Here is a 12222-nt window from a genome sequence, read left to right as displayed (position 1 = left end):
GTGGCTTTCGCCGCCAGAGAGGTCGAGAGACGGCCCATGGTGACTAGCTGTATGTGTGGTCCTTATGAGCTTCTTGTGTGACTGGGAGCTTCTTCTGAGACTGAGTGAGGATTGCGATGGGTGACGGGAATCAATCTCGAACCTATGATGTTGGCGTGAAGTGTAGCCGGCGTCATGGCAACGGTCGCGCCATTCGGCGAACATGCAGCTGCAGCTTTAGACATCTCTTGCACGGAGGCTTGAGAATAGTGCATGATCAGTTTGAGAAGCAGTGAAGCAAGAACCTACAAAATGTGCGCTACACACAATACCGGCCAGAGGAACAAAACAAATCCGTGGATGGAGAAAGTCTAAGACTGCCTGGCGACTGGTACAACATCAGCTGAAGCATTGGCGTAGGCAAAATCCGCATTTATGGGGCGTTGCTCCATCTAGTGGCGTGCATCGTGCTCCGCGTAAGACACCCTTTACTGCCTGCTCTACATCGATTCCCACCGGAAGGAGAAGCAGTAGACAAGGGGCTTTGCCGGTGTCGAGTCCAGTCTCTTCGGGCAGGAACATCGATGCATGTATTCTGCTGCATGGTGTCTATCGCAGGATTGGACGAAGTCGTGAGTCTATGGGAACGACCACTCCCGAGTAGCGCTTCGTACCAGATTCGCCATCTTGTTTCGCATCATTAAATTGGCAGATTGAGCGGATGTGCGCAGTCTGAGTCTGTATTGCCATTTGTTGCATTGATTTCCACCCCGTCCTTTCAGCGTCGAAGGCGGAGGGTTGACACCTGCCACGTGAGCTCATCTCGAATCTATGCACTGCTTCTCATCTCGCCTGCATGTCCAGCTTGTGTGTATCAAGACCTTCTGCATGAGCCTCACTGTAGCACAACGCTGACCGCAAGCCACGACAGAGCGGAAGAGAGGCTGTGGACACGTGAAAGGAGAAGTGAAGTGAAATGTGAACCCTTGCCAAGACACCAGATTCACGAGATCTCCACCACGATTGGACTGGGAAGCAGCAGGAGACCAGGGGTCCTGCACGAACACGTTTGTTCTATCCCCACGACCACGCTACACATTGCACCTTCGATTCTGTTACGATCCAGCTTCACCAGCCACCACGATGGTGTTCCTTGTCAGCATTCTGGTTTCAGTGCTGTCGCTGTTCGCCTTTAGCAATGCGCACAATATTCAGCTGCGGGCCCACTCCCGAGAGTGCTTCCACGAGAATCTCCACAAGGACGATCGCATGACCGTCACGTTCCAGGTCGGCGATAGAGAATTCGGAGGAAGCGGCAACCTGGATATCGACTTTTGGGTGCGTTGAGAAAGAGGAGTAGTAGTCGGAACAGAAGTATACATGGGTGGGACTTATACTGACTCGGAGGCTCTGCGATAGATACAAGCACCGGGCAATTCATTCCTCGTCCACCAGCGAACTGTCAGCGCCGGAGATCACTCCTTCGAGGCTAAAGAGGATGGGCGATACACATACTGCTTCAGCAATGAGAACTGGTCAGCGAACACAAAAGAGGTCAGCTTCAACGTGCATGGAATTGTCTATGTGCCTGAGAGCGAGGCACCTCAAGATCCTTTGGAGAAAGAAGGTGTGTTGGATACGCATGATTGTGCCTGTTGCCTACGTTACTAACGATATCGAGTCCGCGCAATGTCCGAGCTGATGGCTCAGGTCAAGGACGAACAGGGATACATTGTGGTCCGCGAGCGAACACATCGCAACACTGCCGAGAGCACCAACGCTCGCGTCAAGTGGTGGAGTCTGCTTCAACTCGGCGTTCTCGTCGGCGAGGGCGTCTTCCAAGTCTGGTGGCTCAAGCGTTTCTTCGAGGTGAAAGATCCCTCTCGTCCTTCCTTCGGACGGGGAGCGTTGGGCTAATCTACTGGCTATCAGGTCAAGCAGCTCGTATAAAAAGTACACGACCCATGTGAAGTCTGAATTATGTCGATATGCAGCAATAGAGGCGATGAAGCCGAAAAGCAGTCACAGCTTGCTCAATCTGCCACCTTCCTCCTTTTCAAGAGTCTCATCAATCTTCGAAATCCAGCATGCTGACCGACTCTCATTCCGGGCCACGACACATCACCTGCACCAGCCCATCAACAGCAGTAGTACCATATCATCTAGTCGCCCTCCATTGCTGTTCAGGACCGAGTAGAATGCTTCTGCTAACTTCCTCTGCTGATTTGCTAGCTTGCTCTGCTTTCTGGAGGAACCATATTTCGCAAGATTGCTGACACCGAATTTCCAGGCATTCTTGTCCTCGGCGAATCGAAATACAATTACTTTCGCAGTTGGAACATCTGGATCTTCAGGAGTCAGCTAGCTCCCAAGCCAAGACCTGAGACAGTCTTACTTTGCTTCGTGAGCTGGAATTGTTTGACTGCGTTGAAGTTCGCGGTCCCAGCCATTGTTCTGACCCAGCTCCGTGCTGTCTGGTAGTTCAGCTCGCGTGCCAGCCCAAATCTGATGGTACTGCGAGCGTAGAACATTAACAGCGTTTCGTCGCGTAGCTGGCGGTTGGCACGCGTGATTCCTGGCTGGTGGTGGCTCCCGTGTCGGACAACGGAAATGGCGTGGCGGGCAAGGACAAGCTCATAGATCTTGTCGCGGAGCTCCGCTGGCAACTTGAGAAGGCGACATACGCCGTGGGAAGACGTCTTCGGGTTGCTCGTGGCGCGCTTCGTGGGTTCCTTTGTGACTGGATCTGGAGAACAGAGTGGATTAGTTTTTGCTAATCTGATTGCTAAATTTTCGTATAACATCGTGGCAGGATGTTGTTCTTCTCCAATGACGGAAGAGCGAGCTGTTCAGTTAAGCTAAGTTGGGCTGGCAGCGCAACTGAAAGCAGAAGTGCGCTAGTGTTTCGGCTTGCACAAGCTTCACTTCACTTCCAGCTGCGGCTTGGCATCAACAAAATGTCTGCAACAGACACAGCTCGAAGCTGCAAGAACATCAAGAACCAGATCAATACTGCCGCGCCAGATATGGCGCGAAGCACGGCGGCGTTCGATGCACTCGTCGCGCTCATGGAGAGGTTCCGCTTCCGGAGTCGAGCAAAGCACATATTGAGATGTGTAGACGGCCGTTGAAAATGCTGCATCTAAAGTACAGCTGCGCGCGTGCGGTCGTTTACAAACTCATCAAGTGCGGGCCTCTCGTTTTGTCCAGCACAACTTTCGAAACACTCTTTGCTCACGACATACCGCACGACCTGACCCTCTCTCGTCTATCGCTCGGCTTCTTTAACGTCTTCGCTTTCGCCCACTGGCAGCAGCTATCCACCCACTTCGACTATCACTGCAAGCACACGCAAGCACTCAATCCCAAGCACAGCGATCCCGTCACTGCTCAGTCACTCGTCACTCATCAGCAGCCGCGATCCAGCGACTTCTACTCTCACCGCAAGCACGCGCACAAGCTCAGCCTCAAGCACAGCGATCTACTCACTACTCACTCACTGCCATGGCTTTCCACTACGGCGCCGGCGCGATGAGCAGAGCCGCCATCAACATTGCAAACCCCAGTCAGCGCTGGATCGAGCCCAACCCAGAAGAAGTCTCCAAAGGTAAGCAAGTGATCAAAAAGGCAGCGGCAGGCATCAAGAAAGGCGGGCGCGAACTGGCACGCGCACCCTCACGTCTGAGCAATTTGCGGCGTCTATCATACGCTTCATCACGTGGAGGAGGAGAGTCCCGGCCAGTGAGCCGTTTGAGCGCTTGGATGGACAAGTATATCATTGGGGAGGATAAGGAAGGAGAGACCAGTACAGAGGCTCCGCGTGTGCCGGATACAAATATCGAAGAAGAGCCAAGTGAGGAAGGACAAGGAGGAGAAAGTGAAGGAGGACAAGCAAGTGAGGAGAAAGAAGAAGAAGTGAAGAAGACGCCAAGCAGAACGGCCTCAATGATCAAGAGAGCCTTCAGCTTCCGCAAGAGTCGCGCGTTCCGCGCAACCACAGCACCATCCACTATGCAACCACCACAAGAAGAACCGCAGAGCGACGACAAGAGAAGATCCGGCACCACCACCGCCACACCACCAAGCGGCGAGGGCAGCCCCCTCGTCCGCGTTGCCGCCAACGAGTAAGTTTTTACTCTGAATTGATATTGAATACAAAAGCCACTAACTATCAATATCAGAGAAATGCCCGAGCGCACGACGTCGAGAGAGGCCCCGGTCCTGCCGCTCCCTTCCTTTCCATCACTCATCACAATGCCTTCAGGCGTGGAGATGGAGGGGAGCGGCACGGGACCGGTTGGCGGAGAAGAGGAGGACGTGGTGGCCGTGGCGAGCCTGGCTTTCGTGGGCCGGGCTCGCCTGGTCGACCTCTCTGCTGAGGAATAAGTAGCCATGGCAATGAAGGTGGCTTTGCGGTGACGATGATGTTTCCCGTTATTTCAGAGAGTGCTCGTGTTGTGTGATTCCACTGCTGACTTTGTGAAATATGGCTAAATTTTGCAGTTGAATTCCCTCGGATTTGTTGCTGTTCACGATATCTCTCCGCTCGTCGAATAATTTCGAAGGCGTCCGGAGTGGAGACGCTCCAGACTCACGAATCATAATAGACCAGAGATCCTGCCTTGTGAAACTAGCACTCCTGCGAGGCCAGGTGAATATGACCATATTCCTGCCTCTTCTCCAATTATCTCGCTGGACAAGAGTCATGAAAGCCATCCGGTATGCAGACGGTCCAGATCCGTTCAGCACAGGAAAATCAGAATGAGGAAGATGGGCCAAGACTCTGCTGATCGAAAGACTCCCAAGGCATTCAGCATGGGAACGGTCCAGATCAGTACCGCGGGAACATGTCAGAGACACGACCAGTGTTTCTGCGAGCTGAAGCGAAATCACCATGGTTTCATAAAATCCTCATGATACATCTCTGCTGGTCAAAAATGCTTTCAAGGCATCCATGGTATCGACACTCCAGATTTAAGCCGCCGCACAATATCAGCGATCCAGACTACGATAATCAATATTGCTTTCACTGATGGTGTATTTCCGCTGGTCGAAAATGATTGGGAGGCGTCCGGTGCGGAGACGGTTCAGATCTGTTTCGGTCCAGAATACTCGAGACACAGCAGTACCTTGGGAGAAACAGGTGAAGTGTATTGATATTTCTGCCGCTTAGGACTTCTCTCTGCAGGTCGAAAGATCTGAAAGGCACTCCGTCGGCAAGCACTGTGGATTCTGTTAGCCTCAAACGCCAGAGAACCTGCTCCGACATGCTGCGCTTCTGCTGACCGCGAGGCTCAAAAGGCGCTCGGCCTACGGACGCCACGGATTTTGTTGGCCTGGGACGCCAGAAAATCTGCTTTGGCATGCATTACTTCTGCGAGACCAGGGGTTTGCATGCCAACAGGGCTGGAAACGCTCGGTGTGTGGAAGACATTTTCGTATTGGAGGCATCAGCATTTATGATCTTTGTGTAGGAAGGTGAGTTGATGGAAGTAGTCATAGTCATAAGCAGAAACAACTTTTGGTACTACAGCACTGAGAGCTAGTGACAATCTGTAACACAATGAAGAGAGAGCCCCGAGTCGATCAACCACCCAGGCAGGCAGGAGACATCAGAAGGCAAAACCATAACGCAAGCTCGCATGCGACCGTCATCATCTGAAGGGAAGAGGCCAAGGCCGAAAGAAAGAGCAAAAAATCCAGAGCCGCCACATGGCGCTCATACCAATAAACAGAAAGAAAGTCCTCCCCCACCAGCGCCTGCCTCAGCAGCGCCCTCCTTCTCCGTAGTGAGTAGTTGCAAGTGCAAGAAGTGGTGATCATGGTGCTTCCTCGGAGTCGGCACCAAGATCAACCGCCTTCTGCTTCCAGAAGCGAACTTGTTCTTGAAGTTGAGCAATGGTCGTCTCAAGTTCGTCTCGCTCCTGGACCTTCTTAGCTCGTGACTTACGAGCCGCCGCTGTGTTCCTCGCACGCTTCAGTGCGACAGTGTCGTTCTCATCGACAAGAATTGGTGGAAGAGGCCTGTCACGCTTGCGAGCAGAGACACCAGCAACGTCAGACATCTTTGGCGCAGGGCTGAAAGGTGTCGGTGATGCTTGGGTCGAGCTTCGCTTGCGAGCGTTGCCTTCGCCACCAGGGTGGACAATGATAGTGTTGGAAGAAGTTCGTTCCATGGATGGAGCAACAGGCGCGGGCTTGTTGTCTTCCTCGGGGAACAAAGAGAACCAAGACTTGTCGTTGGCCATCTGGTCGACAAAAAGTGGTGATGTTTGGTAGTCATCCGGGGTATCAAGGAAAGTCGATCCAGGGGTAGTCAGGTTGGTAAATGATGCTGATGGCGGTACAGAGTCTGCGAACAAATCTTTCGGAGAGATGGTTCCGGGAGCAGCGTCGGAGTTGACAGCTGTGAAGCTGTTCGTGCTGGAACCCATCAACTCGAAGTCGTCGCCGAAGCTGTCGAAGCCGAAGAGTTCGGCGTCTCCACCGGCGTGGAGATCGCCGAAGGTGCCGCTATACGCGACGTTGATTTCTGAGTCCATGATTAGATCAGATTCAGTCGAGAGATCGAGCTGTGCTGAATTACCTCCGCCTCCCATCATGAAGGAAGTGATGTCTGTTTGTGGTTGTTGTTGTTGTTGCTGAATGTCCTGAATGTTGGATTGATTGCCGAGATGGCCAGTCGAGTTTGCGTGGAAGAGCGGTACAGGTGGACGAGTCGTGCGGGTGTCTCTTTGGGCGATTAAGTAGTTTCCGTTGGCTTGAAGGCCGCCTGGGAGGGCAGTGTTAAACGAAGGAAGCTGCGTCGGACCGCGAGATGGAGCGCGTCGCGAGGGAGCCGGGATCGGATGATCGAACAGCTGGAAGTCTTGCGAGAACTGGGGAGTTGGTGGCGTTTGCCGTGCAGACAGTGGTGTGGGAGGCCATGTTTGCTGTTGTGAAGCCGTGGTGGGCTTTGGGTAGGTGTTCACAGAGCTGGTGTCGAGGAGACAGCGGGCGCTATTGTGAAGGTCCGAGGACGCTTCGAGAGTGGAGTTGAAGTGGTAAATGGACTGGCCGAGTATGGTGACGGACGGGGGTCTAAGCAGAGGCAGCCATTTTGGAAATGGATGCGTCTGTTGTGGTGGGTGGTATGGCTGGAAGGTGAGGGAGAAAGGCAGAAATTGGTGGGGAAGTCGGCGTACTTCAAGGTGCCAGCGCGCGCTGCCAAGCGGCTGCCTCTCGCTGTGAGTCACAGGCAGCTGCGCGCGCCGCAAATTCACCTCGCGGCCCGGGCACGCTGCAGCAACTCTAACCACCAGACGAATCTCCACTTCACCTGCACACGCCCTTTGCATGGTGAAAATGGGCTCACTGAACGCTCAGATTTGTGCGCATCCCGGCGAAGCTTTTCGCATCTCTCCAGCGCATCGCATGGCGCAACAAAGCCGTCTTCTTCATCGCGCTGGACGGAGTCTGAACGCGCCCGGACAGGGCTGGCTGGTACTTGGTGACCCGCGCATCCACAATCCTGAGGCCGCAAGTCGGCGCAGCTCGCGGCTGTGCGAATGCGGTGTTCGGATTCAGCTTAGAGCGCCGTGTATTCCGGTCAACACTTGTGCAGCTGTCCCGCGTAGGGCGTCGGTCTACTGCTTCTGACCATCGCCCTTCCTGAATAGTGAAATTTGATCGAGGGCTCGGGGCGTCCAGAGCAGGCAGACGGCGCGCGTTGTCGATTCGTATGGTTCGATATTCCCGCCGTTCCCAATAGTCGAGAGCGCAAATGCTCATTGCGACAGACAGGCTCCACGTGGGGTCGCAGTCCCGCCGTGTCGCACTTTCACCGGTGGCATGCACGTCTTCATTACCCCTCCTCGACTTTTGGACAATGAGCTCTGCGGCTTATCATACACGCAGCACGTCTGCCTTGCAGCGTCACAAGGCAACCATCAGGATGTGAGATGAACGCGACGTGAATGCTGGCTGGCGAAAGAGGGCGACAGTGCCCGCATCCTACCAGCAGAGGTGCCTGTCGCTGTTCCTGAACTGCTCTCGCGTCTCGCGTCTCCGATGATCGGCGCTTCGAAAATCCGCTAGTGTTGCTCTTCCGCGACAAGCCTCGCTGTAGCATCGACCTGAAGCAACCGAGACAATATTCCAATGGCGGGGCAAGGACAGCAGAGTAAGAGACGGATCTTTGTCTATCTGTCAATCTGTTTGGGTCTGATGTGAGCGCAGTCGATTTGGCACAGCTGTCTGCGCAGCAGCTATCTCAAGTCAAGAAACAACTCGACGATGAAGTTCAACACTTGACCAATTCATATCAGAATCTGCGCACTGCCCAGCAAAAGTTCCGCGACTGTATAGTCAGCATCAAGAATGGCGTGGCAAGCAGTGCTGAAGGTATGCCTCCAAGGTCCACGCTTTCTTCTCGTTCCTCCCTCCCAGTTACTCGTTCCCTCGTCGCGGACCTCGACCATTCACAATGACTAATTTCTAATCTAGGGAAGCCGCTACTTGTGCCATTGACCTCCTCTCTCTACGTACCTGGAACGCTGGCTGACACCGAAAAAGTGCTGGTTGATGTAGGAACTGGCTTTTACGTGGAAAAGGATGTCGCAAGCGCGCAAAACTTTTACGAAGGCAAGATTGAAGAGCTTGGGAAGAACATTAAGGAACTGGAGAACATTGTGAACAGCAAGGCGAACAATCTGCGTGTAGTGGAGGAGGTCCTGCGACAAAAGGTGCTTGCAGGTGGGCAGCAGCCTGGGCAAGCAGCAGCTGGGGCCTGAAGTGACCACCCAGCAAGATCGCGAAGCATGCGAGATGGAGAAACTCATTCCTCGGACCGCGCAGTAAGACGGGGAGCTGCGCTTAAACCGCCCCGTCAAGCGCAGGCAGCGAGAGTGCCAAAGCAGCCGCAGCGCGAGAATAATGGGCTAGCAGCACTTGTCATGTGCCCGCGAGCCAAGCAGCAGAGCAGCTATGAAGGACTCCATACAGTGCTGAGGCTGGGCTGCATGGCAATACTGCGATCAGCTTGCGAAATGCAAGCCAGAGCGAAGATGTAGCGAGGGGCGCGCACGTAGCATTGCATAGCTGATGCGCCTTCTCGCGTCAAAAGGATCTTGAAAGCGAAATATGTCCTGCTTCTCACTCTCTGTCGCCGCACTCATATATATTCCCAATGAGCAAAGTGAATGCGATAACGCCAAGAGTCTACGTCCAGCCGACCCCACCCCATTACCTTCTCCTCCTCGCTCGTTGTTCCGCTCCATGCACCGACCGAGCGGAACATTTGCGCTCTCATGTGGATCGCGACATGTCTTTGAATTCAGCACTGGACGTGCAGGCCATCGCGTCATTGGCACAACAGCAGCAGCAAGACGAGCAGAACGCGAGTAGCAGCACCAACGGCACGAAGCGCAAGGCCGAGGATCAAGGCGGGCAGCCGCGAGCTCGCAGGAATCGCTATGTCTCCATCGCATGGTATGTCTGGTCCAATGCATGTGTAGTTTCGCGGCCGCATCGATCTGGCGGAACATAGCGGACTTCGACGCGACGAGTTGGCTGACTGTTCGCAGCAATGAATGTAAGCGGCGCAAGATCAAGTGCAATGGGCAGACCCCATGCCAGCGATGCGGCAACTTGAACCTCGAGTGTGTGTATGCGCCCAATTGCTGCAATGGCTTCAAAGAGTCGCAGGAATACAAGGAAATGTCTGGGCACATATCGTTGCTGCAGGAGCAAGTGAATTCGTTATATGAGCAGCTCAACCTGCTCCGGGCCCATGTGAGCGGGCAGCTCGCACCTACGACTCATCCAGCCGGCACACCGATCGACCCTTCGCTACAGCAATATTCCGCCCCACGAGCGTCTCTCACTGCAACGCAAGCATCGCCCGGAGGTCCCGTCTCGCCTAGCCACTTTCACCGACCAAGAGCCTCGAGTCAATCCCAGAACAGATATAAAGGTCCCACAAGTGTAGCATTCAACCTGGGAGTTGCAAAGACTAGCCTTGAATCAATGGGAATAGCAGGTCAAGGCGAGGAAGATGTCAGTGGAAGCGGCGAAGCAGGCACTGGGACGGCAGACGGGACACCTCAGCGAAGCCCCGTACCGAGAGCTGGTCAGATATGCCAAACCATACACGCGGATAAAGACCCCATATGGAGCATACCCCAAGAGGAGGCGATTAGGTTGTGTCGAGTATACGAGGATGAGATGGGACTCATGTATCCTGTGCTTGACATAAACAAGATCGTGGAATACGCGTCCAAGCTGTACAGGTTTATGGAGGCTGCGCGTCGTGCGGGACTCATGCAACAAGGCCTGCCTGGCGCTGATGCTATTGATGATGAGGAGACAAACATTCTAAAGCTGGTTCTGGCTACTGCGTTGACGACAGAGGCTGGTGGGCGCAGCGAGCTGGGGCAGCGATTGTTCGAATACGTGCAACCTGCCATTGACACGATGCTGCTTGGAGCAGTCGGCGTCAAGGCGCTTCGCATGCTCACCATGACAGTAAGTCTCACCCGTTCGAGTGCATCTTGCAGATTACTAATAGACCCCAGGCAATGTACGAATTTCACCGTGATAACGAAGGCACATCTTGGCGGCTCATTGGCTTGACAGCTCGCCTGTGCATCGAGCTTGGGCTACACAGACGCGAGACATACGATGCCATCAAAGATGAGTCGGAGCGAATCGACACGATACTTCTCTTCTGGTCGATATACGTGCTCGACAGACGTTGGAGCTTCGGCACGGGCATGCCATTCGCCCTGCAAGACTCTGACATTGATCCACAAATGCCGAAGCCAGAAGATCGGTCACCGTACCTGAGTGCCATGATTCAGTACTCTGGCATTGCGAGCAAAGTATGGCGATCTGTTGCAGCTACCGCATCATCTACCAAGGGCAATGTGTCGATTAACGAGGACGAGATGAACTACCTTGACTATCAGGTCATTCAGTGGCATCGCAACGTTCCTGCACAACTTCGGTTTGAACACCCGTCGTCTTCGTCGGGTACGGTAGCCACACCTATCGGTCCATCGGTCTCTCGAGCTGGTCACCGTCTTCGCATCATACTCTACCTACGAGCAAACCAAATGCGCATTTTGATCTATCGGCCGGTGTTACACTCCGCGACTTCTATCATGCAACATCGAGAGCAGGCGCAGAAGGCGGTCGACGTGGCCAAGGATACAATCCTCGTACTTACCCACATCAACCAGACTTCGGACCTCTATCAGACGCAACAATGTCTCTTCAATGCTTTCCTCACCTCTGCCCTGGCTGTGCTTTTTCTCGCAGTCTCTCACACGCCTGCTCTTTTCGCAGAAAGCGTACGAGAAGAATTCTACATGGCTCTCGACCTTATTCGCGGGTTTAGTAAAGGCAGCTGGGTGTCCAAACGCCTTTGGAAGACCATCCGAGTACTCAAAGAAGTTGGCCCGAAGCTCGGCTTGCACATCAAGGAGGCACCGAATACCACACAGGGCCAGAAGAACGCGGTCATCGAAGAGGACCCGGACCCGAACAGGTCTGCAGCCGTAGCGATGGCAGGGTTGGCAGGCGTGAATGTGGACGAGATGAGCCTCTACAATGGGGCTCCGCAACAGCATCAATGGAATGCGCCTCATGCTAGCAGTTCCAGTCCTGAGAACATGGTGCACGACCTGACGAGTCTGTTCGAGGCGGCTGGCGGATATCAGGGGATGGGCATGAATGGTGATCATGGAGGCTTCTCTGAGCATGCTTTGACTGATGGCTTCGGGGATGAGGGTCTGAGCAACATTCTGAAGGAATTGTTCTGATGCGTGGGCGACCTCAATCTGTCTAGCAAGCTTGTCTATACTTTTGTATGAATCCATGTAGCATGCAACGCGGTGTGCAATGCTCGAGCAAATTCGGCACCGGACCAGTGTGCATCGCGAACGTGTCGTATCTATGCTCTTCGCCACCAGCCAATCTCATTGAACAAATCACACAAGGCAGGACTGCTGCACTACCATCGGGACAAATGAGATGGCGAGCGTCGTATTCAAGTGGATTCACGTTGTTGGGCAGTGCAGTGCGGTCGGAGAGGTGGCTAGCCGACGCGGCCCGAGGGCGTGCCAAGAAAGTCAGCCTATTGTTGTCAGCTTTGGCTGCTATTGTAGTTGACTTCTGACTTTACAGCCATCCGAATTATTGCCCAACACGCGACTGCCTGCGACGATAGATTGCGCCATGCAGCTAAAGCTGTTCGTATTGTCA

At 53.9% G+C, this 12222-nt stretch overlaps 6 protein-coding genes across 6 annotated transcripts; 4 read left to right on the top strand and 2 right to left on the bottom strand.

Annotated features, from left to right (window-relative positions):
- Positions 1 to 1122: 1122 nt before the first annotated feature.
- On the top strand, positions 1123 to 1896 carry CKM354_000401900 (uncharacterized protein; the record flags this gene model as incomplete). The annotated part of the gene is made up of 3 exons (XM_044799243.1): positions 1123 to 1317; positions 1399 to 1606; positions 1661 to 1896. 3 exons carry the CDS (start codon positions 1123 to 1125, stop codon positions 1894 to 1896), a joined length of 639 nt encoding a protein of 212 aa, XP_044655178.1.
- Positions 1897 to 2100: 204 nt separating this feature from the next.
- Positions 2101 to 2783, bottom strand: CKM354_000401800 (uncharacterized protein; the record flags this gene model as incomplete). Its single annotated transcript, XM_044799242.1, has 2 exons — positions 2101 to 2321; positions 2375 to 2783. The coding sequence occupies 2 exons, from the start codon at positions 2781 to 2783 to the stop codon at positions 2101 to 2103; spliced, it is 630 nt and encodes a 209-aa protein (XP_044655177.1).
- Positions 2784 to 3483: 700 nt separating this feature from the next.
- On the top strand, positions 3484 to 4365 carry CKM354_000401700 (uncharacterized protein; the record flags this gene model as incomplete). Its single annotated transcript, XM_044799241.1, has 2 exons — positions 3484 to 4103; positions 4161 to 4365. The coding sequence occupies 2 exons, from the start codon at positions 3484 to 3486 to the stop codon at positions 4363 to 4365; spliced, it is 825 nt and encodes a 274-aa protein (XP_044655176.1).
- A 1433-nt stretch (positions 4366 to 5798) lies between these two features.
- Positions 5799 to 6581, bottom strand: CKM354_000401600 (amino acid starvation-responsive transcription factor GCN4; the record flags this gene model as incomplete). The annotated part of the gene is made up of 2 exons (XM_044799240.1): positions 5799 to 6511; positions 6566 to 6581. The coding sequence occupies 2 exons, from the start codon at positions 6579 to 6581 to the stop codon at positions 5799 to 5801; spliced, it is 729 nt and encodes a 242-aa protein (XP_044655175.1).
- A 1537-nt stretch (positions 6582 to 8118) lies between these two features.
- Positions 8119 to 8750, top strand: CKM354_000401500 (uncharacterized protein; the record flags this gene model as incomplete). The annotated part of the gene is made up of 3 exons (XM_044799239.1): positions 8119 to 8140; positions 8197 to 8361; positions 8464 to 8750. The coding sequence occupies 3 exons, from the start codon at positions 8119 to 8121 to the stop codon at positions 8748 to 8750; spliced, it is 474 nt and encodes a 157-aa protein (XP_044655174.1).
- Positions 8751 to 9280: 530 nt separating this feature from the next.
- CKM354_000401400 (uncharacterized protein) lies at positions 9281 to 11780 on the top strand (the record flags this gene model as incomplete). The annotated part of the gene is made up of 3 exons (XM_044799238.1): positions 9281 to 9447; positions 9543 to 10482; positions 10533 to 11780. The coding sequence occupies 3 exons, from the start codon at positions 9281 to 9283 to the stop codon at positions 11778 to 11780; spliced, it is 2355 nt and encodes a 784-aa protein (XP_044655173.1).
- Between the last annotated feature and the right edge of the window lie 442 nt (positions 11781 to 12222).

The sequence above is a fragment of the Cercospora kikuchii genome, assembly GCF_019650295.1.
Source record: "Cercospora kikuchii DNA, contig_00002, whole genome shotgun sequence".
Taxonomy (NCBI): domain Eukaryota; kingdom Fungi; phylum Ascomycota; class Dothideomycetes; order Mycosphaerellales; family Mycosphaerellaceae; genus Cercospora; species Cercospora kikuchii.
The sequence above is the reverse complement of the archived record's forward strand: the minus strand, read 5'-3'. Positions and strand labels throughout refer to the sequence as shown.